The following is a 27,313-nucleotide window of genomic DNA, read 5'->3' as shown; positions in this document are numbered from 1 at the left end:
AAAGGCATTTAACCTTAATTATAGGCAGTAAATTGTGTTGTGGTTGTTGATCATGCTTCCTTCCTCCATTTCTCAATCCAAACTTTAGCACTTTACACACCATCTGTGAGGGCAGTTAAGGTTCACACACATGCACCTGATTTAAATTAAATTTTAAATGGTACTATCTACATTTTACGTCAACCCATTTAGTGGGTGCAGAATGTGAAAACTCACAAGAAGAAATTTGTCAAACTCATCTTCTCAAACAAAAGACTCTATCATAGTTATTTTTGTTATTGGTCAGGTTATTTAGCATGGTCTGAAAAGTAAACATTTATTAAATTGAAATAACCTTCTTGAATATGTGTGAATTCTTTGATTCTGTTAAACCTTTTCAGCACTAACATTCATAAAACAGCATGTACATATATTGCATAGATGTATTTTCAAACTCATCTTACTTTTGAATTATGGTTTTCCATCAACTATTGCAGAAACATGTTGTGTAAAGGTTACTTTGATTGAATGCTTTTATTAGTGATTTAATATGTTGTTGTTTTTCTCTGGTGATCTATATTTTGCTTTATTCCTTCAATGAAAAAGAAAAGGAGCAGTCGCTTTATGGACTGCCATTAATTTATCTTGTAATCATTATAATTGCTTTCTTTAAATGATAATCAATAAAACTAAGTAATGGACTGATGGCAGGTGGCTAAATGTTCATTTAGTGATTCACTGAGAAAATAAATAACAGGGGACAAGCCTGTGACAGGCGCATGAGAAATCATTTTTCAATAATCTGCCACGCATCATGGCAGGAGACGCTGGCGCTGACAGCACAGATGAAATATTTGCCTCTGTTCTTTGTTTTAATATGGGAGGAGACCGGCCCAAATGGAAATGATAGTGTTTCATATCGATGCATTTTGGACTCAAACACATGCAGAGCTAAGATTAAGGCAGCAATGCTTTATACAGAGACAGCCATGCTTTTTAGGTGAGCCTGGGCGTCTGCAGTGAGCACATTGTTTCCTTCAAACCAAACAATATCCGCTAAGTGAACTATAGAAGAGTGAATCTCGATCCTTATCACATAAAAACACTCTCTGGACCTAAATGGTTTGCTTTAGCTGTTCTCATCTGAAACATAATCCAAGTAGAAGACTCAGTAATCAGTCATCATTGTGCTATGTGACACTGGTATGTTGCTGATGTATGATACCTACCATGCTACTCGATTGCTGAGGGTCCTTGGTGAGGGAGAAGTAGGAAGTGTATATATATATATATATATATATATACATATAGTGAGGGGAAAACATTATTTGATCCCCTGTGGATTTTGTACATTTGCCCACTGACAAAGAATTGATCCATCTATAATTTTAATGGTAGATTTATTTGAACAGTGAGAGACAGAGTAACAACAAAAAAATCCAGAAAAATGTTATAAATTGATTTGCATTTTAATGAGGGAAATATGTTTTTAACCCCTCTGCAAAACATGACTTAGTACTTCGTGGCAAAACCCTTGTTGGAAATCACAGAGGTCAGATGTTTCTTGTAGTTGGTTCCACCAGGTTTGCACACAACTGGCAACTCGAACCTTCAGCTCCCTCCACAGATTTTCTATGGGATTAAGGTCTTGAGACTGGCTAGGACACTCCAGGACCTTAATGTGCTTCTTCTTGAGCCACTCCTTTGTTGCCTTGGCCATGAGCTCCCTTTTGGTCTCATCTGACCACTACAACGCTTTGTAGTTCGTGGGCTGATTCCTCACTGTTCTCATGATCATTGCAACTCCACGAGGTGAGATCTTGCATGGAGCCCCTGGCCGAGGGAGAATGACAGTTCTTTTGTGTTTCTTCCATTTGCGAATAATCGCACCAACTGTCCTTGGAGAGCTCTTTGGTCTTTGCCATGGTGGTAGAGTTTGGAATATGATTGATTGATTGCTTCTGTGGACAGGTGTCTTTCATACAAGTAACAAACTAAGATTAGGAGCACTCCCTTTAATCTCCTAATCTCATCTCGTTTACCTGTATAAAAGACACCTGGGAGCCGGAAATCTTTCTGATTGAGAGGGGGTCAAATACTTATTTCCCTCATTAAAATTCAAATCAGTTTATAACATTTTTGACATGCGTTTTTTGTTGTTATTCTGTTTCTCACTGTTCAAATAAATCTACCATTAAAATTATAGACTGATCATTTCTTTGTCAGTGTGCAAATGTACGAAATCAGCAGGGGATCAAATACTTTCTTCCCTCACTGTAACTGTGTCCTGTGTTTCCTCTGGGGCTGTGATGGGCTTTTTTGAGAGGAAACTAGAAGCAACTGCCTCCCTGTTCATGAGTGAAGGTGGCTGTGGGGAAAAGGGGGAGTGTAGAGCTAGAGATTTATGGCCTAGAGGGAGATTGATTAGTGCCGTCACTAGCCCTGATGTACGGTTGGCAGTCTCCCCCTCCCAACCCATTGCATTTCACACACACACACCACACACACACACACACACACACACACACACACACACACCACACACACACACACACACACACACACACACACACACACGGAACCATACGGTTCAACACACACCTGCACATACATCTAGACACCGCTCAGTCCCCCAGGCTTTTCCTGACAGTCCCCCAGAGCTGTTGCATGTTAAGTTGTAGCAGACAGACTGCTGTTTTCTCAGCATTACCATTTTTTTGCTGTCCATAGATAACGCCATCAATCACCACGTACACACTGCCCTGGAAGGAATGTGCCTGAGTGCTGCTACTTTCTATGTGTGCCTGCGTGTTTGTTTTGAGGATGGTTTCTTAGACGGGAGATGCGGTTGAATGGCTGTGTGGATGTGCTGTTTGAAGCTGCAGAGTGACTGGCCCGGACTGTGCTCTGAACCCGTGTCAACCGTGCTGCCCCAGTGCAGGTGTGTGTTTATCATTCAGCACACAGAGCTGAGAGGCAGGCAGCTGTAGGCATGCTTTCCCAATTAAAGCCTGGGTGAGAAACCCACACCATCTAGCCCAGGGCCAGCTCCTGCCGGCTTACCGGACACAGCCATGGAGCTTTGACCTCGAATCATCCTGCTTAACATACTCAGCGTTCCTCTCTTTCTTTTTTGCTCCAGGTTTGCCGCAGAACTCCCCCGGCTATAGTACTGTGCCCACCTCGCCATGCTGGCCTGTCTGCAGAGGAGGCAAAACCCTCCACCCCAGCACCCGGTGTGTGCCAGCAAGACCCTGGAGCCCCCGCAAGCCCTTGGACGGAAATGTAAGTTAACAAAGTGACAGGGAGCGTTGAAAGGTCAGGTGTTCAGCTCGCTCAAAGCTTAGGAATGAGAGGGGCTTGTGTTTGTCGTTTGTATTTAATCGGTCATGGTGAATGATAGAAACGGGGTAGTTAACCCCGACTGTGGATAAGCAAAGGAAAATAGACTTTCCGGTTTCTGCTGTTTGTCACTGTGTTCCCTCGCTACTCTGAGGAATTCTAAACAGTTTCATTCACTCTGCACTTAGACCTTGGATTTCCATGTTGTTTGGCTACTCATTGTGAGGGGTGCTGTTTAGCAGTGCTGATTGTGCAGTCGTGGCAACAGGGCTGAACAGACAGTGTTTAACGTGCCTCACTGGCCCTGGGTGACCCTGAGGGTCTGTAAACATTTACAGTGTCTGGCCCTGGCTGTGCCGGCCGCCTGTAAAGCATGACAGCTGCTCTGTTTGCTCCCCGAGCACCACCCTCTGTCCACTCTCAAAATGGTGTAAAGGGACAGAGATGAGCAAGAGCTGAAAATTGTTACAGAGCTGACAAAACTAGTTATAACCAGTTTGAGATTAGCGAGAGCTATGGGAGTCAGGCATCTGGAAGGTGAATTTTTCCCTAATTTTGTTGAAGCTTTTGGATAAGCCTTTTACAGTAAGAGTATGTTTTCCAATGAGGGAAAGAAAGGTCTTTCCACCTTATTGAATGCTCCAAGAGTCTTTAGTGGCCTTTGTTTACGTGGCAGGCCTACGAGCTACCTCAAGCCGATTAAAAGGACTGGCGAATGGAGAGCAGTAACACTAACCTACCAGTTTTTACCTCAGCTTAAAGAGGCTTAGTGGGAATGGCAGGTTCTGTGCTTCTTCATCAGTGGGGCATTGTATCAGGCCTGTAACCAGCCAAGTGAAAGACGAAGAAATAAAGCACTGCCTGCATTCTTTCTCAGCTTCTCGCTGGCCAATTAGCTACTTCTCAGCTCAACATCACACTCCAGTCGCCTTCTACAGAGGACAGGAAAGTCACAAATAACAAGGTGACTAGGTGCTGCCTCTGTCCTCAGATCCGGAGTTGTATGTAGCTAGTCTGTATGGATGTTTCATATGGAGCTGTATAGATGTGTGTGAAACAGAGAGGAAACGTGAGACATAAACAGAGCTCCAAGTGCATTTGGAAGGGGCAGCTCTTCAGCTGAGTGGGGTTCACTAATGAGGTTTCAGAGAGAGGTGAAGTGAAATGGGAGAACAAGAGAATCTGAAGAAAATAGAATCAGAGAAGGTAAAGATAGAGAGGAAGGGAGAGAAATAGAGGGAGTCCTCAATAGTCGTCTTAATCGATTCCCTCCTTCCAATTTCACAGGATTAGCCCACTTCCTCTCAGGGTCCTTTATTGAGGAGCAGCCAGTGGGAGTCAGGACTCAAATCAATAGAGAAAAAGAACAGTCTCCAGTCTTCCCTTTACCCTCCCTCTTACCAACCCTGTCTGTTCCTCTCCCTCTCTTTCTCCACCTGTTAAACCCTTTGATTGAAAGACTACCACAGCGACTGGCTTGAGGTTCATAATGAGGATGTTTAAACATAATAGCCTCCTTTCTGTCCTTGGAGGGGGAGGGGAGAGCAAGTGTTGGATTTCCATCACTGTGTAGCTCTTGGCCTCAATAAGGCAATTGTTCATCCAGGCCCAAAAGGGGTGCAGAAAGGCAGACAGTGGGTCTGGCTGCAGAAGTGGGCACACTCAGGTCACCATGCTGAGCAGGTCCCCATGATTGATTGTTCGTGGCCCAGTTTGGGCCAACGTGGAATGGGGGTTGTGGATAAGGTGACCTGGGCTCTCAACACAAGGCTGAATAACAGAATACAACCCTCAAAGAGACAGAGTGAGAGAGACCAGAGGAGGGGGATTACCTGGTATTGAGATAGAGGTGAGGTGTGTCATTTGCATCTGCTGTCCTTTACACAAAAGTATTGAGATGTGTACGTGTGTGAGGACTAGGGTGGCAGAGCAGTTGGGATGAGAGGGCAAGGAGGGTTTCAGCAAAAGCCCCTGCATGCAGATGCCGAGTGGCTGCACAGATCATTGATGCGAATCCCATTAAAAATCCCTCATACCCTCAATAAAAGGACTTAACTGGCTCTACCATCAGCTGGAAGCGTTCAGATCGGCTCGCCAGACAATCAATTTCCCCCAAGCGCACAGAGCTTAGCGGGAGAAACGGGAGGCGGAGAGCGGGATGTTTCCATTATCACAGCCCGCTCTGTGTCTGGACTCGGGGGGGTTGGGTAAGGTACTGTAGAGCAGGGAGTGCAGGGGAGAGAAGGGAGGAGTGGCAGAGGGAGAAAGGGAAAGACTGACAGTAAGAGAGAGAGAGAGAGAGAGAGAGAGGGGACCGCCTGCCCTTAAAAATATCATATTGAATTAGCCTCACAGAGGCGGCCTTTTGATTTTTTTTTTTTTTTTTCTGGCCGTAGAATTAAAAGGAGTGCAGAGCATTACTTGAATTATAAATCATAGGCACTTGCTTTCACTGCACCCAAATTCCACACGTATGTGGCTGAACTCTCCAGCGCCAGCCCCTTTCATTTTTAATTAATTCCCCCTTTATGGGTGACATTTGTAGCTTGCCCCCTCCTCTGTCCTGCCCTCCACGTCTCTCTACCACTGCCCTAGATGGAGACATGAAAGGCAGAGACGGCAGCGGAGCCAGGGCCTCTCATCGTGTTGTGCCCCAGAGACAGGGCACCCATCCAGACAGATGAGAGAGAAAGGGTCGCAAGGGGAAAGGGTTCAATGAATGCCAGTGACCTTGGCCACCCTCGGCCAGCAGCAACCTCCCTCGCCACCCATCCCTCTTCTTGACCGTCGTCCTCCGCTGTGGGTCTGAAAGTCCGGGGAGTAGGGGCGAGCGTAACAGCACTGCTCCTGGAGGGAAGAGGGAGGTGCACTGGTCCAGTGATGAGTAACACTGAGATGGCTGGACAGGATGCCCAGCAGCCCCAACCACTACCCCTGCGTCTTCTCTGGCCCTGACAGCAATTACTCTGCCCCATGTCAGCTAAAGTATAACAGGTCCAGAGTCCCTTACTTGACTGGTTGATGGGGATATTTTTGCTTGGCTATCTTCCAAAATTATATATTTTCAGATTTCAGCAGGTTTTCATTTGTTTATTCATTACTTAGTGGTTATATTTGAGCCAGGCATGACATTTTATGAGATTGCCATTGTCACATGTCCCATGTTTGTGCTCTTTATCCAGGCCTGCTGCAGGTTCTGCCCTGATTAACCACACAGCTCGCTGCCCCTCCCATATTTGTCCTGTGATTGGATCAGTCTTTGGGCTTAACCCGGGTGTTCCCTTGTGTCTCTAACCCCAGCAGAGCCTGGCTGCAATCCACACACACACACACCACACACACACACACACACCACACACACACACATCACACACAACAACACACCACACCACACACACACATACAGATGCACACACATACCACACACATACCACACACACACACACACCACATCCACACACACACTGATTCAGCATACTTGTGGTTGCCTTGCAATGACTTATCTAACCCTAATTAAGACAAACTATCCTATCACATCATGATGAATGCAACTGCGGTGAAAACAAGCTCAGAAAACCATTTTTCCCAGTTGAATGTCTCCAACCAACTGGCGTAAGGTCCAGAATGTGTCTTCTTGCAAGAGACACGTACACACATGTACACACATGCACATACACACAAGCACACCTGGAGCCGTAATTTTCTGTGACACCACCCAGGAGGCCTGAGGTGCCAATCATCCGGGTGGAGATGAGAAGTTCCCAGAAGGCCTGATTTCCCAGGTTCATGCCATGTCAGGCAATGTTCAGCCTTCTTTTGGCTTGATCGACAGAGACAAGCTGGCCATGTCACACACCGCCTCAGGACATGACATGGGGTTTCACCTGGGGATTGTAGTTTTCCTAATAGCCTTGTGCCTCTGCAGACGGAGCTGCCAGAGCCATTGGTTTGCTTTGCTTCTAGAAGCTTTCCTTCCTTAAGGTACACCACCAGTGAGAGGGAATATGCTCAGGTAATGACCTCCAGCCACCTCTCATCCACTGTGAGACATAACAGGGGAATTAGCTGGCTGTATCAAATTGCAGCATGATTTTCCAACGGCTGTTAGGTAGGGGAGGAAAAAAAAACGCGGGCAGCATTTTCTGTTGAATATTTAAATGTGGTCACGAGCCGCAGCAGAAAAAACAACCTTTCCCCTGATTGCCTCAGTACCCTGGAGTTGGAGGGCATAAAGTGGAACTTGGGGGAAAGATGGAGGAAGGAGAGAGAATATGCATGCACTTGACCTTTTCCCACTGATTGAACTACCTCGTTCCTAACTCCCATTTGGAATTCCACAGAGTGCCCACAGAGACTGTCATTATTCCACAGTCTGCAGCAGGGAAGCAGAGGTCATGAGGTATTTTTCATAGTGAAAGATGATTGACAGCTATCCATGGCCTGCCTCCTCCTGGGTGCCTACTTATGCAATCTCATTTTGGAGATCATTGGGTTTTCATAGCCACATGAAATATGTCATTCACACCTTCATCACATTGGTATATTGCAAAATCCCGAGTATTCACTCATCATCATCATTCATCGGGTTTCACTTTATTTCTGAGGGACAGCCCTGTGATATTGGCTGTACTTTTACTACTTACCTCATGCATACTACTGGCTCTTCTGTCATGTTGGCGTCTCAGCGCTGGCACACAGAGGATCATTTCCGCCTGGTGGCGTCCCATGGAGCCATGCCTTCCCTCTGCCCTCTGCCTTCTGCTGTGAACACAGGGGGCGAAGCAATCTTATTGCCTTGAGAGCGGAGCTTGAGGAAGAGGGGCTCTGCTTTAGTTTTGTCACAGCGGGACTTGGGTTGAAAAACAGGTTCCTGGTTCCAAAGCCTTCGAGTTGGCATTTGGGCATCCCAGGTGCAAGGCTTTGACACCCTCTGTCTTCGCCTGCCAGAGTGTGGGGGTGGGTTGGGGGGATGTAAGCAAGTATACAGAGAGTGTCCGCAGTCCCTTGCTGTCCCACAGGAAATGACACACAGCTTGTGTCATCTCAGTGCTGAGCCCACCACAGACTTACCATGAGAGGCGTTCAGGAGGTGTTGCACACTCCTGGCACGCTCTTAGTGTTTTGGAGTGGCCTCTTTGATAAAAAACTCAGAATAAAAATGTAGTTTTGGGCGAAGATTTTGACTTACAAAGTGTGTAAGAAGGAAGAAAGGTTTTATTACCTTTTTAACTAGATTTCCAGCCTTAACTCTATTTCTGTCCAGTCACTCCATCCAAATCGTGAAGAAATTACAGAACATTTAATAGTATGAGTCACAATTTTATTATATGTATATGTCTGCTAAATAAATATTGTATAATGTTGTTATGCTGTTTGATGAGTATACAAAAAAAGTCCTCATTCAGCAACGTTGCACTTTGTGGTCACACTGGGTTACACCCTCGCACACAGTTTATTGTTACATAAATTACATCTACCATAGCTGTATCTGTTAATTTCAATTTAGTTAATTGGCCCACACAGTCTCTCAGCCATGATTGAAATTCACAGAAGGTGAATATTGATCAGTATGTTGTTGCTAGGGGTCACTTGTAAAGAGTGTCATTACGTATATTGTTTATATGAACAAAATTGAAACTACAGAGCCGACAGCAGTAGAGTTTGGAGTTTTGGTCCGAACCAGTTGTGAACTTGCATCTAACTTTAATACCATCCCTGGCTGTGGTTTTTCAGTACACTCTAATAGTGTGTAGGGTTTTGTGGAGAAAACGTGACTGTTAACTGACAACAGCACAATGTGGAAATCAATGCTCTTGTGGGACATTTTACCACATCTTCTGTGGTTTGCTTGTTGGCTTCATTCTCATGAAGGCCATCTTCTCATGCATATGCTGCAACATCATTTTAGATTTGGTTATAGATTCAGAGGCAGGGCGTGGTCTTTGCTGACCTCTGATTGCCAGTTCTAACTCTAAACAATTTCCACTTGACCCTTAGCCCTTTGAACATATTTCCAAAGCGTCTACTTTGTAAAGTTGTTTTTAGCTTTCTGATGATGCTATGCACTAAAAATGTTATCACCTACCTAGGTTACTTGAAAGCAAAAGTATTACTTAATGAAGTGATTAAAGCCATGTCTGTTTTTATGTTTCACCTCAGTCCATTAGATGGAAAAAATGAAAAAATATCAATTAAGAAACAGCAGTACTTAAAATATAACACATAGCTTCTGTGAAATCTTTGCCTCCACAGCTCTATTGACATTAGATGTTTTAAAATCTTTTTTCTTGCTGAAAATGTACCCTCTCCTCTCCTCTCCTCTCCATGTGTACTGCAGCCGAGTGCCTCGTTGTCTGTGCAGTGTTAAATATTAATTGGGAATCAGTGGAGGACTTGTCTCCTAAATGATGAACAGAAGGACCCAGGCTTGCCTCAGGCAGCCTGCAGGCGCCTTTCTTCTTCCATTTACCTGCAGGCCTGCACACCAGCACTTCCTCCAGTCTGACAGGCCTGCCCAGGCGCCTATAGCCTCCCTTCATCTCTCCCTCTCACTCCCACTCTCTCCCTTTTTTCTTCTTTCTCTGCTCTCTGCACTGGTTCCTTTTCTTATCTGTGTATGCGCTTACAATCTCTACCTCTGGGGTCCCATACTCCAAACCTGTGTGTGTGCTTGTGTTGTTGCTGTGTCCATTTGAGTTTGTGCATCACTGTGAATGCTGCTTGCTCTTGGCTGAACATGTAGCCCTTTGAGAAAATCGTGTCACAGTGTGGCATATTCTCTTAAATACAGGATAGGGAAGGCTTGACATAAATCTTTCAGGTCAGGATTTTAGCTTGTTGTATTTCTTTCTTGGCTCTGTGTCTTAGGCTGTTCTCTGCCTCATCACTGACTGGTTTAATCTCTAGTTCTTCTTTCTGATGTTTCCCATAGCTCACTTCACAGTTTGAATTTCTTTCTTCCATGAGACGGCCTTTGTTCCTCTTTATCAGTATTGTCATCTGGAAAGGTGTACCGAGACAAAACGACTGGCACCAGCTGCTTTTTTGGTGCATTAGCTAGCTCTAACTTGTGGGTCACCCTTGTGGGCCGAGTTAATTAAGCTGCAGAGATTTGTTTTGGAAATCAAACCAGTCTGACCTGTTGATGCATTTTGACTCTGTATCTGTCTGCACAGCTTTTCACAAGGTTTAGTGAGGGTACATTGTGAAGTGGCAGGGCTGAATGTAAAATGTAAAAACCTCGAGACGGAGGAGGAGAGGGCAGCAGAGAGGCAGGGATATAAATGGAGGACAGTTGGGGGGTGGGAGGTTGACTTTTTAGATGCCATAGGAATGAGTTCACAGGCCCATGAGCACAGGCCTAATCGCACATGACAATATCGGCTGGTGTGCCAGTCGCAACGCATAACCACCCCGCTGCTTGTGCTAACTCGGGGTATTTGCTGATAAAGCTCTGCTTTCTAGACCATGCTGTATGCACAATGAGGGTGGCCCAGGCAGGCCTGAGGGCTGGCTCATCACAGGCAGCCAACCAACCGGAGGCTAGGATCCCCATCTAAACAGAACCCTGCACTCCACTAAGCCCCTTGGCCAAACTTGATTATTAAACAGAGAGCAGTTTTGTGATGAATAAGTTTTTTTTTTCCATTTATAATCTATTATGTTGCCCATCTAGGCCCATAAATTATTACAAATGGAAAGAGCCTGGTGAAACTCGTGCCTGAAATGAGGTTGTGGCTGTGAGCTGCTCTGTGAAATATTTAGGGTTGATATTTTCTATTGAAATGGATTTTTTTTTTATTGGCCGTTATTGGAACAAACATGAAGCCCATTCTTTTTGTTTGTCCATTTTGTTTATGGAGTGCAATGTGTAGTGTTGGGTAAACATGTTGCCCCAGTTTCTGTGTTTGTTTGGTGCACGGGTGTCCCACAAAAGGCCTGAAATGGCTGCTACTGGCCTGCATTCCTTTGTGGCTCAAAGAGGAGTTAAACTACTCAGTGGTGTTGTTTTTGCTGGACAGTCAGCTAGATCAATTAATGTGTGTGTGTGTGTGTGTGTGTGTGTGTGTGTGTATAATGTGTAATGTGTAGTGATCTGCTTGGAGTTTAGTTTTCTTTCATGCATGCTATGACTTCTTGCGTTAAACATAACTAAAAGGCCAACACTGTAAGATGTCTACCTAAATATCTTTATCTTTCTGCCTTTTCAAATAATATCTTCACAAAGGTTAGTGCTACTGTTTTTAATACCCGGGAGAGGCAGTAGGTCTCCTCTGGCAATGCCAGTGGTGTTAATGGGGCAGGAATGCAGGACGAGTGCTTTCCCACGCTGTTAGTTTTCTTCTGCCGGGCGTGTTTGAGACAAGCCTCTGGGCCGGCTAGGCTCCGCTAATGCAGCCAGAGTGCAGACAAATGGAAAGTGACACTTGTGTGTGTAGAATGGTATTTGTGGTGACGCTTTGACTACAGATAATAAAGTGTTCGCCCTGAGGTGATTTCGCCCGGCAAGCACCCCAGATGAAACTCACTTACTCGGAGAAGGAGACTGAAGAGACAGAGAGGGGGATGAAGCAAGAGAAGAGACATAAAAAATATAGAGAGGGGATAATGAGGACATCTATAGAGGGAAATTGAGCCAGGTTTTAATTGTATATCACATTTATTTGCCTGCTATTTAGAACTGAAAATAAAGAACATGGATGAAGCTTCTTTATATTAATGGATGTTGACAATTAATCATTATCGATGTTGTAGCTATTAAAGAGAAAGGATCAACAGCAGGGTAAATAGTTTGGGTCAGCTGTTGGCAGCAGGGTGTGTGTGTGTGTGTGTGTGTGTGGTGTGTGTGTGTGTGTGTGTGGTGTGTGTGTGTGTGTGTGTCTCTCTCTCTGCCATGCCATGTGTACAGAAGACTCCTTCAGGATCAATCAATTCTCGGTAATTTCCCCTACAGCTCATAAAAGCCAGGTCTGTCTGGAAGGAGCATGAGGTTGCCACATCAAACCAGCTAATTAATTTTCATGGCTGATTCAGGAACATCTGGCTTTAGAGATAAATTCTAACGAGAAAATGAAAACACGACAGTGTACTGGTGGTATAATATTTCACATTTCTTGGGAGGAAGCCTTTATAACAGAAACCTAATTAGTTGTTTTGATCGGACACATTGTCCACCATCACGTTATACATATATAACTGTAAAAGAGTAATTACATTGATAGGCAAACACGTGCAGAAAGGGAAAACTGATCTGGTTTTTCATCTGCTCCTCCCTAGTATTATCTGTACCTGTGGCCCTTATCTCTGTCTCAGTGTACTGTATTAACTGCACACGTGGACTGCAGGCTAACTAAATGACCTCATGCTGCAGTCTGTGTGAGGAGAAAGCCCAAATTAGGCTCTCAATTTGGTATTTCTTCCATCTGCTTGTGCAGGAAATAGGTTAAACAGATTAAATCTGAGATGAGATTGGTTTTAATGAAATGAAAGATTAGATTTGGGAGTTTTGTCCAAGTTTTTTCTAATCTCTTTTAATGAATAAATCCATTTTTGACATTGTGCCACGTCTGTGTGCCTGGAAGGATCAGTGTGCAGATTGCTTTAACATTCTCATTATCCTCTTTGCTATTCGTGAAACATGTTGGCAGGTTAAAAGCCCAATATGTGACAGCAGCATGGCACCGCTTGTTGAAAAAGGTTGTCCTACTACTGATTTTATTTATATAGTGATTCATTCGATTAACTTATTTTCCCGGTATTTAGCGTTTGTCATTTGATTTAAATGTAACACTATGTAACTGTAAAATATACAGGTTGTTCACTTTTCATAATACAGATTTTTGATATAAGAAGTTACGTTTAAAATTACAATTGATAAGTCCACCCCCCCCCCCCCCCCCCCCCTTTAAAATCAATGTGAAGAATTTAGAGGAGACACAGAGGAGTTTGGTGAAGACTTTCTTACAACATGCAGTTGTTTAATGATTATGATGACACAAGCAGCTGTGAATTCAGACAGCTCTATCCTCTGAGAAATCATTGCAGTTCGATTTTTATCTTTGCAATTATAGATAGCAAAGGCCTGACAAATAATTGCCTTGATTTTTTCTCTCGCTGTGTTGTTGCACAAGAAAATCAACCTTGAGATGAACAGAGGGAGATGAGTGTTCCTAAAAATGGCTTTTTTGATATCAAGCAAGCAGCAGGGTTCCCTTTCCCCTCACTTGCACTTGAATGGATTAGTACTCCGGCTGAGGGCATATTCAACATGTCTGCCCCCTGTAACGCTGCTCCCTCTCTCTCCAGGAAGCTCCTGTGGGGCTCCAAGGCTTTGATTGAGTGATGGTCGAGTCCACAGGATGCCTCTATTATTATCATCTCCACCTCGGCAGAGGGGTGGGGGGCTAGGTCCAGGGGGTCTGGCCGACAGCCCATGCTTTGTGTGCCCGATAGTCAATTAGAGGCAGCGCACTGCCGGAGATGAGTGGGATGCAGGGTTAATTGCAGAGGACCAAACAGCTGGCTCTATCAGGGCCCATTGTGTTTGCAGCAGTTGTCACGGCAATTGAGGCCTGGCTGTAATCGCTGACTAATCAGCCTTGTGCCAGATGACACCTCCATTAGCACAAGGCAGGTATTGTTCAGGACGCAAAGCTGCTTCTGGCTTCCCCCCCGCCTGCCCATCCTTTTACAGCATGCTAACGGAGGTGGGGAGAGAATGTCATAGACCATAGTCCTATCTGCTAAGAACTAAACAATAGCCTTAGGTCAAGGGTTCCTCCATGGAACAATGCACTTGAATCTGCCCTTTCTAGACTGCAACACATTTGACAGGTCAGACATTTTTCCAAGCTGAGAAATTAAAGACTCTTAGCCATGAATTATTATTATATTTGAATAATTTACAATGAGGTTAAGGGAAAAGTGTCCATTAGTGGTGGAATGTGAATAAAAGGGGCAACCTGCTGGCCTAGTGGTCTAAAACGTGTACCACATATTTGAGAAATCCCCAATTTGAATCCTGTGAGGATCATTTGTTGCATGTAATTACCCCACCATGCTGCATGTAGATTGAAGGGACCTATGCTGAGTACAGCAGGTAATGTCCCCTCTTGGCTCACACACATTAAACTGTCCCTCTCAGGGGGAAATGGCTCCCAGTGAACTTGGTTGACGCTGGACTGAGGCTGACCCCGTGTTTTCTTTCGTCTCTGCTCCTGTTGTTTGCCCTAACCTCATCACAGACAGCTCAGTTTGTTTAGCCAAAGTTATGTGTACTTTGAACTCATTCTGTGAAAACTTAATTGCAGTTCAACCAAACGGCTCTCTCCCTTCATTTAAACAAGCACTTTTTCCCACTGCTCACCAATGTACATGGTCGGAGGGGATCAAAAGATGCGGTAATACGGGCATGCAGGAGTAAGTGAGGAAACGGCGAGAGCTTTTTGATGTGTTGGAGCGTTTTCTCCACTAATAAGAAGAAACTTCTCCAACCTGCTCATAATTTTAGAACACTTGGAACACTAATAAATGGGAGCAAGGGCATTTCAGGCAGTTCTCTCAGACTTTTCCCTCAGCTTATTCATTTAAACCTCTAATTAAAATGCAAAGCATTCTCGTGGTCCTCTGGATTTGGTGCTGCACTCTCGCACAGCCTCTGACTCCCTATCTCCTCTCCCTTTTTCTCCACTCCCCTGCTAACCCCCCTCCCCTTTCCACCTCACCTAACTCCCTGCTCTCATATTCTCTCCGTCTGCTTTTGCTTCTTGTGATCAACACAATTTGACCTCTCACTTGGAAGAAGTGCGCAGAATTTAATGGATTTTTTTACAGTCTAATCTAACCAGTTCCCTCTTTATTGCTGTTTTGTACCCAGTGGACCTCATCTTTACCAGCCCTCCACCCTCACATGAAGAAAATTAGTTCATCAGAATTCAAAATGTACTGCTTGCTAATTAAAGGAGTGTTAATTGAGTGTTCAGAATTGGGTACCCCTTTTACCAAACGTGTGTGTGTGTGTGTGTGTGTGTGTGTGTGTGTGTGTGTGTGTGTGCGCGCGCACACACACACACACACACACACACACACACACACACACACACACACACACACACCCCGTGCATACACATAAGCACACATGCAATCACAGTAACGGCAATGGGTACACCAAGGACGTTGTGCATGGGGAGTTTCATGCCAATCAAAAATAGAGAGAAAGGAGAGTGCCCATCCTCCAAGTGAAATGGGATTTCTAGATCATATCATGGCCTACTGCAGCTCAGTCTGGCTCTGTGCTGCTATTTTATCCTATCGCAGCCTTGCTATCACTGTCTGACCGCTGGAGAGTGTAACGCTGCACAGATAGCCTCTGTCTCTACGTGCACGGTGCTAATGAGGGGTGGCATTTAGAGATGTGCTGCTCTGACACATGGGCATTGTGTGCCAGGCACTGGGTGATTAAGGACGAAGGTCAGCCCATTAATTGCCTCCCTGCCATCTCCGCTCCCTGGTGCCTGATCTCTCAGAACTAATGCATGTGTTTGCCTGAGCTTTTATCTCATCTGCAATGCAGTTCAATCATGTGCTTGGTTTGTTTACATTCCTTTCATGTGAAACTTTTTCTTTTGCTTATTGTTAAAGCAGTGCTAGCCCAGGTTTCCCTGTTCATTTACTATAAGCTGTTTCATGTGCTTGTGAGCGCACATAGCCTCCTGCTCACAGGAAGTGAAAAACATATTCTTCCATCCCCAGGGAAATAATTAATCCTTACAAGGCTGTCGCATGTCGAAATGAAGCGAGTGTGAAGCATTTAGCCCAGGAGGCATTGCAGGCTGTCGCCCGCACAGGCACCTGTTGTTGTCCCTGCCCTACATTTCATGAGAGAGCTGAGCAAAGGATAACAACATGCTCCACTGATGGCAAATGAGACACACAACTGCAGATGCAACTTTGTGTGTGTGTAGGTGTGTGTTTGTTTGCCTGTTTTTCTATTTTCATGCATTGTTTTTGCATGCACGGCCACACTGGAGAGTGTGCACAGGTGCAGGAAACCCCCTACCTTATGAGGAGGTGAGGGCTCACTCAACGGAGTCAGTGCTGGCTGCCTCAGAGGGTGTTCATCAGACAGCACCATCTGTATGCTGCTGCTCATAGCTCTGATCTACTGCAGCCTAAACCAATAAGTCTGCGAGAGTGCCAGCCTAAAAAGAGACTCTCCTTTAACCTCCATGTCCTCACTCACATGTATAGACTTACTGCTCTGGAGGAGAGAGATGTGGAGACCCTGCACATCAAAGACACAGAGTGTATAATAGTTTATGTATGAGAGTGAAATTACACCCCAGTTTCTGGCCATTCTAACTGTAATCAACTTTACTATAAAATTTATACCATGGAACTTTTTATTGAGGAAGCTGGAATCAGAAGCATCCAGATGCTCATTTGCCTCCTACTCCTCTTCTTCCTTTATGCCTGTGGGTTCTAATAACCGGAAGCCTTTGTGGAGCTGAGATGGGTTTTGTAGGCCTGAAAGGCCTCTAATCCCTGTGGCCTGTGAAGTGTGAAACCCTTTGATGCCAGGTTGGTGTGCCAAAGGCTCTGCCTATTGACAAACAAGGGCCAAGCTGGGAAAAGACGGAGGGAGAGGGCTTTCTTGTCTCTTTTAGAAGAAATGCAGGCTCAGGCATGGAAAATATGGACTCAGTCAGTGAGAAGGAATAGAATTAGCCACCCTTTAATGAATTTCCTGGCTGATTATATAGTTTTTTCCCCTCATGTGGCAGTAATTAGGTGGAAGGATGGGCATATTGCAGCTGGGGGCTTGTAGGGACAGCAGGGCACAGGCCCTTGATATGCCTGAAAGACAAGTATTTTTCCTCATTTAGACCATGTGATGATCAAAGATCTTTTTTTGCCCTCATGTAAAGAACATCAGAAAAAATGCTACCATTCCATTTGCATGTGGACCAGCAATGTGCTTTGAAATGAGCATGTTTTTTTTCTTCTTTTGAGCAAATTAAATAAGTCTTCTGTCAGTTTTCCACTGCAAGTCAGAACATCAAAGCAAATGGCACTGCCGTCACCAGGGAACCAGAGCTTTGCCTCAGTAAGGATGGTGAGATCTTAGATAGGCTGGACTGGCACACTCAGCCTTGCCCATTAGGATGGCACTAGGTTCCCTCACTCTGATTAAGACTAAGTCATTAAATCCAGGTCATTTTTACAAATCTAAATTCTAATTTAAAGTAGAGTGTTTCTGATTCAGAATGCATGCTGTCTGCAGGATGAACCAAACTGACTGGAATAGGCACTTAATTTGGCTTGGGATATTCACAGTCTCTCCTCTGCTGTTAAATTCCCAATTTATTTCTTTTATGATATGGATCTTGTAGATTTAATCATTTCCACAGTTGGAGACCCATAGGGTTGTTGAAATGAACTCCCCATGCTATCTGTAATGGGAGTAAAGAAATGAGAATTGTGTCTACTTGGCTGTGGAGTCTCTTTAAAATGATTTTGCAATCGGAGAGGAAATGGAGTGAGTCCTAGTCACAGCCTGCGCCCTGCAGACTCCTTCGGTCGCCAGGACATATGCTGACGGCACAGTTATGGCAGTTAATTTTGTGCGTTTTTGTAAACTTTTGCATAAAAATGTCATTTCTGAAAGGGTTGCAAGTCATTTGTGGCAGTTGATATATTGCTTGTAAATTGAGTTATTTTTCCAACCCCCCACCCTTTTTGTTACACTGAACTAAGTAGCCATGAAATTGCCTGAATAATGTCGTTTAAATCCAATCTCACTGCGGCCTCTCACCTCCATGCCCAGCCCCCAAACAATGACACATGGTGGGGTTTTTAGAAATTGCCATTTTCCTGTTTGCCACCTCAATTCACAATGGCCAAGCCTTGGCTCATTGAGCGAGGGCCAATTCTAGTCGTACTCGCCGCGTTTACTGCAGAATTGAATTTTGAGTTTGGATTGGTTTCATATGGCAACATACACAGCATTTACATGTGCATCTATAGCACATATGTATTTCTACCTGTATTTTGTCTGTTCTGTCATGTATTATTCTGTAAATGTAAAATAAATACATGCAATAACATGCAACATCTATATACATATCATATATATAAGTTTGGAGATAGCAACATTGTAGCAATCTTGACTTGGCTCCGGTCTGATGTAGCTTAACCAGGCTAGTAATTCCCCATAGATGCTTTTTTGTGAGGGCCTCTACACGTACTCCTGTAATAAAATGTTTTGAAATTCTGTGGCCAAGGTTAAGACCCAGTCAGTGTTACCACTTTTAAGTCTCAATGTGCCACTGCAATTAAACAAGCTTTTATCTCCTCCCCTTTGTCCGTGCTTGCCTGGTATCCAAGGCTAACCCAATTCAATGCTAAAGAGGGTCCGAATTAATTTCACAATGCACTGATTTAACCGCGCCTAAGGTACCAGGCTTTGACAGAATGAGTTTTTTTAAAAGATCCATTTGCCTAGGGATGAAACTCCACAGGAGGGTGTGAAAATGAGATGGAAAGAAAGCTCAAATGAAGGAGGGGAGTGATGGAACATAAATGAATGTCAGTCCTGATTTACTATCTGCAGACTCAGTTTGGGTTGTTCTGCAGTGTGTCCGCTCTTTGCATCTGATTTCATTCATTCTTGTCTAACCCTCTCATTTTTCAGTCTGCTTTAGATGTAGTCACTGTAATGCTGCCAGCTTTTACTGTTGCAGCAGAATGGTGGTTATTGCAATTCGACTGATTTATTTGACTTTGTGGCTGGTATTGCTGTTGGCTCCTTTGATATTTCTGGTTATTAAACTCCTCGAGTGCAACACATTAAAACTAGGTTTTTCTGTTAATTTTATTTTTTTTTAATTTTTAATTACTTTCATTTCACTAATACTTTTCTCTGTTTGATTTGCAGGTGAGCTGGTGGTGCCCACACATTCCCCAAGCTACCCCACTGCGGCAGAACTCAATGCTTTCGCTCAGAAAACGGCCAACAGCCCTCTGTCCATCAAGATCTTCCCCACCAACATCAGGGTTCCGCAGCACAAGCACCTTAATCGGACTGTGAATGGATTTGACACCACAGGGCAACGCTACAGTCCCTATACCCACACAGGGGGCAACCAGGGCCTGCTTGCCATCGTCAAGACCTCCTCATCATCATCATTATCAACAGCAACCTTTGGCCCATCAAAAGGTGTTCTCAAGAACTCCGAAGGCAGACGGACTAAGCTCTCTCCTGCCCACATAGCTGTCGCCCCATACCCTCCCCCTAATAGTAGCACTTTAGCCAATGGCCGCGGCCAAATGGTATACCACACTGGGCCATCAAAGCCTCCAGAATGCCCCATACTGTCGGTTCCCCCAAATGTCACTGTAGCTGGCTCAGTAATTCCTGTAACAGGGGGCCGAGGCTTGGCCCTGCCAGCACAGTCCAACCTCCCCTCCATCCAGAGCATTATCTACCAGATCAACCAGCATTGCCAGGCCCAGGCTCTGCAGCAGGTGTGCCAGGGGACTGCCACTGGACCGTCAAATTCCAGTCCTTCCAAGCAGGGAACAACTGTTATGGGGGTCTCATCTAGCTCCTCGGGAGGAGGCTACGTAGTAGGAATGGGTTCCCAGGCTAATATGGTATACACAGGGCCAGGGCTGCCGGCTCAAAATGCAGAGGCAATGAAGTCTGGTGTGTACGCAGATAGTATGGATTACATTCTTTGGCAGAAGCAGCAGCAACAACAACAGCAGCAGCAGCAACAGCAGCAGCATCATCAACAGGCTGTGCTCCGCATGTACAGCGGAGGTAGCGGAGGAGGGGGTGCCATCAGCAAGTCCCCCGAGACTTGTGTTCCAGGGGGAGGGATTATGGCGGCACAAATGTCCTCCTCTTCCTCCAGACCTTACCACCTGACAGCAAGTGCCAGCGGAGGAGGTGGGATGGACAAAGTCAGTTCATCCCCTTTGAACTGTGTGGGTATGCATGGAAATTTCTCAGTGGGTCAATACTTTGCCCCTCCGTGGAACAGTGTGTTGGTGACACCTGACAGTGACTGCTACAATCCCCAGGAGCTTTTGGCCACCTCCACTGGAGGGCCGGTCACGGGGCACAGAGAGCTGGGCTACCCCCACCACCATCACCACTACCACCATCATCATCACCCTGCTATAGACAGCGGGGGAGGTTTATGCTGCAGCCTGCCCAGCAAGAGCTTGTGCAACACATCAGTGCTGAGTAGCAGCTTGCAGTCTCTGGAGTACCTGATCAACGACATCCACCCACCCTGCATCAAGGAGCAGATGCTTGGCAAAGGCTACGAGACTGTGTCAGTGCCACGTCTGTTAGACCACCAGCATGCACACATCCGCCTCCCTGTTTACAGATAGAGGGGGAAGTAGAGGAGGAAGAGAATCAAGAGTTTTGAATTTGTGAAGAAAATCAAAGTTAAAGAACAGAGATGTTTTTTTTATGGGAACAGATTATTGGGAGTGGCACTGCTTTAACTAGTGTGGGAGCTTATAGAAGAGCGGTTGTTGTGCTATGTGACCCTAGGTTTGGAGGTTTCAAGGCACGCTGTGGCAATCCCCATATGAAACACGGTAGTGATTGCCAGTGGGAGAGAAAAAGGGATTTCAAGATTCTCCAGATGTTCCATTGTGTGGTTTGCCAATAGGAATTTTGGATTGATTTATTTTTTCTTCAGTTTTTTTTGCTGTTGTTTTACTTACCTGAACTTTTTGAGGAGAATCATAGCTTGACATGAAGTGCAAATGGCACTTGTATCCCCCTTCCAAATACTAAGGATGAAGCTACTGTGTAGGTTGTCACTGAAAGGGTCTTTAAAGGGCCGACGTTTAGGGCTGCTTTTGAATCCAAAACTCTGTAACAATACACAAATAAACACACACATAAACAAACACATACAGATACACAATGTACTCATGCGTGAGGAGACTAAAATAATACTCGGGTGTGTATTTACAAGGATCATAAGGTTGAATTAAAAGGATAGTACAATATTAGTTATGATTGCTGTTATAATTGATACTTAAATTGCACTGCTTGAATTTTGTTAACTTTGAAGTTTGGAATTGGGTAGATTGGATATGATATATTTAAGAAACTTGAAAAACTTGAACCTATTTTTTGTTGTTTTATATATTTGTAGGTATATTATATGCTTTGGCTGCTATGGGGAAAATTGTCTCAAATGCTTTTATCATTTCTATTTTTTTTTCCACTTTTGTTTTTATGATTTAATAATTCCTCCTCAAGCTGATGTGCAGTTTCTTATGTCCTGGTGTGAGGCATAGTCGCTGCTTTGGTTCTGTAAGAACCTGGTTGGAGAGCTCTTTTTCCTAACCAACACTGGAATCTACAATAAATCTTGAAATACTTATTTAAAAAAGAAAATGTCGCAAAAAACAACCATGAAAAAGAAATGTTACAATGAAGAATGTGATTGGGAGGTTATTTACATAACTTTACATGTATGTTTATGCGTGTATGTGACTGAGTGCATGCGCGTGTGCGCATTTTAGTTTGTGTTTATCAAAATCCTCAGACTTTTTTTTGTAATTGTGTCATTATAAGAATACTACCACCAAGACTGAAAAACTGATCACCAGTCCCATCAACATCCTATCTGAGTAATGTACAGGAGATATTTTGCAAATCTTGCTCCCTTTTCTCAGAGGCTATGAGATATTCTCTGGAGCTAGAGTAGAGATCAAGTTCTCACATGAGTCCTTTCTACCTGTAGTTACAGTGCTACATCCCTTCTGTCAAATGTTATCATTATGACAGAAAGAGGTTGGGACAAACTAATGTTTGGGGGTACTAGTCACCCCTGATCCTGCAAACATACAAAATGGAAACAATCATGCCCTGTCCTCTGGTATCAGATGAAATGAGACGAGGCTCACTGCTTTGCCTTGTCCTTTTCAGCCCCTGGTTGGGAGACATTTAGCCAGGGCCAGTCTTAACTCGATGATTCAGAGCAGTGAAATATTTATTATGACTGTGAGATTCTCTTGAATGTACTGCACTTAAATTACTGCGATGTTTTCTTGCCTTGTGGGACCCAAGTAAAAGAGAAAAATTGGATCAGTGCAGCAGTCCTCTGGTCTCAAATTAGCATTTCTTTTGTCCGTCAAATTTCAATGGTAAATTGAATTTAGTAACTGGAGAGAAGGAGCCGGAGCTTTGTTGTGGGGAAATACTGGCATCAGTCTAGATTTATGAAGTGCAATTATTATGACTGTATTAACATTTTTCTCTGAGCTTACACCAAAAAAATGTAAACTACAGTTGTCAATACATTCCCAATGTACCACATCCCTAAACCCTATCCTTTTTTGTTTTGAGGTGTAAAATAAATTTCTTTAAGAATATATTCAGAAGCCACATCTCGGCTTTGAAGTCTGTCATTATTTTTTAACGCATGTCCTCTAGAAGTCAGCGGAAGATTGGGCCCTCGTTTCAGCAACAGCTCTGTGAAATCCAGAGCGGAGTGTGATGTGTGTTGTAGACCCTTTACTGTACTGTACCTCTGCCAATGAGAAAAACCTACTAGATTTAATTGAGACTTTGGCCATCTAAAGATAAGGGAAAGGAATTTGACATTAAAGATGAAGCAGGAAATAACGTTTCCGTGATCATTTGTACTTCGTAAATAGATCCATTTTCTCCTTAAGATAACCCCTGCTTAATCTTAACTATGCACCTTTAATTTTGAGCTAATGGTGTTTGTAGACCCTCTACTGTCTTTGAAGGCTGACAAAGATTTCAGTGGAAAGAATACGAAGCCCCCTTGGCTTAAATTTGCGCAGTAAGCCTCCTTTACATTCCAGTGAAAAATGTTCATGTTGTTTCAACAGCTTAATACCCCAGCCACACTGTGATTCCAGCATATTTTCTGTCTTGTAGAAATATTTTGACAGATTTACAGATACATCCCATCCCTAAATCCCCTCCGTTTGGCTTCTGCATCCAAGCATTAAACCCTGTCACATGATGTTGAAGTGAAGAGGAGACACTTGAGGCAGTGGAGTTTCTGGTGTCTGGCCTTTCCCACCAGTGGAGTTCTGAGGCACCAGGCCTCTCTGCTAATGGGAATATTGGGTGACGCCTGGCTGCTGGACACTGCCTGGGGAGAGTATTCATTCACTCAAAGGGTTGAAATCAAACTCTTTTCAAATGGCAAGGGATTTCCTATTAGACACTGCGAGGAATCTGGCCATTTTGAGCTAAGTTCAGCTGAGTGAATCAGAGAAAAGAAGACACAAAATGAAGCATTTTTCTTTCCTTTTTAGCCGAAATATGAAAGAATGTAAAGTTATTTCACATGTTGCAATAAATATAAGGGTGTATTAAGATAAGTATACCTGTAACTACTGTACAGGCTCCAAACTGTCTGTCCCCCTGGTCCTTTACACACATTAATGAGCTCCTATTGATGGGATGCATCTTAGCCCTGCAACCCCATTCCACAATTCCCGATTTGGACAATGGACGCTTAGCCCATATTAGGATAATAGAATTAAATTTCAAATAGATTTGTGCCTGAGCTGATCCATGCGTGGCTCACTCAGCTGCAGAGGCAGAGTGGCATATGGCATGTCATTATCTAAGCCCACTCTCCCCCTGTCCGAGGCCAACAGGGTTCAGCAGTGCTTAAACAAACTGAAGGTTAGGACTGGCTGGCTGGCATTGAAGGGGAGGACAGAAGGGTTTTTAAAGGGGGGGCCTCTGAGCCTCCACAGCGTCTCAGAGGGCCTCAGCACCGCACCATGGCGCCTGGGCTCAGAAGCCTGCTTTAAAAAGCTGGCCTGTGTTTGATGGAGGGGATTTGTTTTCTGTTGGATTATACATGGTTGCTCCCTGCCCGGCTGAGGGGCCCTGTGCAATGTGACAGATCTCAGCATAAAAAAGAAAGAGGGAGAGAGATACAGGGAGGGATTTTGGGGTCAGAGGAGCCTCGAAGCATCAGTAATCAGGATAATTGCCATGTTCCTGGTGCTAGTTTCAGCGTCCCCTCTTTGGCTCTGCGGCCTCATTCAGATTCAAGCTCTGAGGAAATCACATTCCTCCCTGAAAGACTTATTGTGCCTCAGTTTACTAAATTCTAGTAAGTGAAATCTTCATTTGTAATTAACTTTTTAATTCTTGGAAAATATTTCAAGTTAAGCTGCCCAGGAAATTATACATTATCGATTATTGATCACGCGCCGTCTGAATGAGGGAGAACATTTCAATCTATAACTTATCTCTGTGGATACAGGCTATTGACTGTTAACACATTTTCAAGGGCACTGAGACACTCACAAGGATGGCCTGAGGGTAAAGTGGAGAGGAATTGATGTATGCTGGTTGTAAAAATCCCTTTGTAAATCCCAGTAAGTCCCTTACCCAGTGGAAAGGTCAAGTCAAACATTATGCACCTTAAAAACTGCTGAGAAGGAAGGAGAGCAGACAGACCAGCTCTTTCACTCTCAAAACAGAGGGGACGGGAGGGGACAGGAGGGACAGAGAAAATAAAGGCAGCTGCTCACTCTGTTGAGTCTTGGCGCTGCTTCTCTAACCTACAGATGACAAAAGAGGGTGAGTAGGGGGGTGACGTCCCCTCCACACCGCTTTGGTCAACCTCAGTCATGTCCCCTGGCTGCCCTTGGGCCCCTGGTGCTCTCATCTAAGAGTCCTTCCCAGCATCCCTCATCACCGTCTGCCGAAGATAAAGTCATGAGGCCGGTCCTCTCCGACCTAGCAAGAAAATACTTTAATCAATAATACAGTTGGTCCTGAAGAGGCTTGTATAGTTAACCCACCAGCCTTATAGCTTTATTGCACAATATCTCTAAAAGATTTGTTGTGTTCTTACAGCACATTGTCATCTCTATAGTTCTACCGAATAAAACTGGATGGGTCGCGTGTGAGCGCCATACAATTTAAATGTTGTTTTAAGCATTTTAATAAATACAACAAAAGGTAAAAATCAGCACAGATCACAAAATAAATCAGGATCTTTTCCAAAGGCACAGCCCCAGAGACTTTTTTTCTAAAAGGCAATGCAGCAGGTCGTAATTCCAGGAGCTTACAGTTTTTATTTCTTCAGCGTCACAACTATGTATGTTCAGCTGAAAAAGCTTATGGCCACCAAATCTTCATCTATGGTGGGTATATTGCTGTATCCAATCTAAACACAAAAGTCTGGGGATTTTGCTTTCTTTCTTCCTGTTTCCTTTTACTGTTTGTGTGGCTCTCCGAATGTTCCTGTGAACAAACAGGGCTGTTTTTCCCAAATGATCTCAAATGCACCAACCCTGCCAAAGTCTGAGGGTGCCGCAACCTTGAGAAAATAATATATATGGAAATGGAAAATCTATTAAGCATCTCTCTTATTGTTCTCCCTGCAGTGTTGTATTTATGTTTAAAAAATGATTTTGTCTCCTCAGGATAAAAAAAAACGTAAAGAAGACCTTGCTTTTTTTGAAAATGATATATATATGAGTCTTAGATTTCGAAATAAGAAGTCGGAATATAAAAGAGAGCTGTAAAATCCTTTGGTCGTGGGGTTTTCAACTTTTGAATGTGCCTACAGCCAAGCATCCCAGTGATTGCTTACCTTCTACCCCCTCTCCAGTTCTGTAATCTGCCCCTAATCTCTCTACAACCATCATCTTCAATTTGCTGAAACTGCCAGAGTTCTCCCTCCATCCCAATGACCACAGAAGATAATTTGTCTGTTCCCTGCTTTTTGTCAATCTCAGGACTCAAATTTCTTTATTTTATTGTAGATGGTTGGTTTTCATTTGACTTCTCCTCTCTTATATATTATTGTTTGACATAAGTAAATAAAGCAGATGACTTCTATGCCTCTCTTGTTGCTTTACTCATCCGTGATCTTTCTTCTTCTCTGTCCCTTGCTGTAAAGATTGTCTTAAAACATTTCTAGACCCTACGGTAATGAAGGTAAGCATATTAGTCTCAGGATTCACTTTGCACATCACCACCATATGCCGGCCTCTACAATCCTGTTGGTTGCTTGACCTTTTTCACCTTTGCAGCAGTATATTGCGGCATCAATAAGACCGCAATATTCTTTTATGCTGCCGACATGATTTTTTTTGACATTTTTCCTGGATGAGGGTTTTAAGAAACTACTTTGTGGACAAGACTGGATGTACTCCTCTGAATCCTGGACATATAAGTCATACAATAAGGGAATACCAGCTGTTTAAAAAAACATTTATCTTAACGTAATTTGTTACAAAGCACAATCAATGGTCTCTTACTGCAGCTCACACTCCTTTGCTCCATATGTCTCGTCCAAAAACACACCAAAATGACTAACAAACTACATACTGTAAGTGCTTCAGGTTTGCATTATATTTTAATTTTAGCATTAACATGCCAAGAGTCAAGAGTCTTCAAGCCAACTATCCCTAACTAAAATATAGACAGAGCAGGGACCCTCCACTACATAAGTATATTGTATGACTTGAAGTTGCATAACAAACTGGGCCTACAATAATGTGTAGGGAAACGGAAAGCCTTTATACATACCTTTTTTGTATAGAACATTAAGCTACTAATAATTGTGTGCATGATTTTATAAATCATGTTTTACTGTTAAAAATACATGTGGCACAGTGAATTCTTAGGACTAACTGTAGCTGTGGATGGCCTTAGTGACTACCTTACCTATAGGCCAGTATGCAGTGGGTTATATTTGCTAATAATATGTTGGATTCATGTTAAGTTTTGGGGGAAAAAATTCAAAAATTAACAATAATTTGGAGCCCCCCCTGTATTAACTCTTAGGACCCCTAGGGTGCCTGAACCTCTTGTTGAAGATTCTTGGTCCATATTCTAACATCAAGCCATCAATATGTTGTCATTTTTGTGTTGTTGTTTTTTGTAGGATTTTGCCAATACAACATGGTCTCACTATACAAGAAGATAAGGAACACAACA

At 43.9% G+C, this 27,313-nt stretch overlaps 1 protein-coding gene across 1 annotated transcript in view; it reads left to right on the top strand.

Moving 5' to 3' along the window:
- The window catches only part of fam222aa (family with sequence similarity 222 member Aa), a 48,886-nt gene extending 22,677 nt beyond the window's left edge, over window positions 1–26,209 (top strand). Inside the window, exons 2-3 of the mRNA XM_032515883.1 lie at window positions 3,122–3,264; window positions 19,256–26,209. Of these exons, the coding sequence (XP_032371774.1) occupies window positions 3,168–3,264; window positions 19,256–20,724 (1,566 nt within the window). The 5' untranslated portion in view covers window positions 3,122–3,167 and the 3' untranslated portion in view covers window positions 20,725–26,209. The remainder of the gene's footprint in view (window positions 1–3,121; window positions 3,265–19,255) is intronic.
- The last annotated feature ends 1,104 nt before the right edge of the window (window positions 26,210–27,313 follow it).

This window comes from Etheostoma spectabile, chromosome 5, assembly GCF_008692095.1.
Source record: "Etheostoma spectabile isolate EspeVRDwgs_2016 chromosome 5, UIUC_Espe_1.0, whole genome shotgun sequence".
NCBI classification, from domain to species: domain Eukaryota; kingdom Metazoa; phylum Chordata; class Actinopteri; order Perciformes; family Percidae; genus Etheostoma; species Etheostoma spectabile.
The sequence above is the reverse complement of the archived record's forward strand: the minus strand, read 5'-3'. Positions and strand labels throughout refer to the sequence as shown.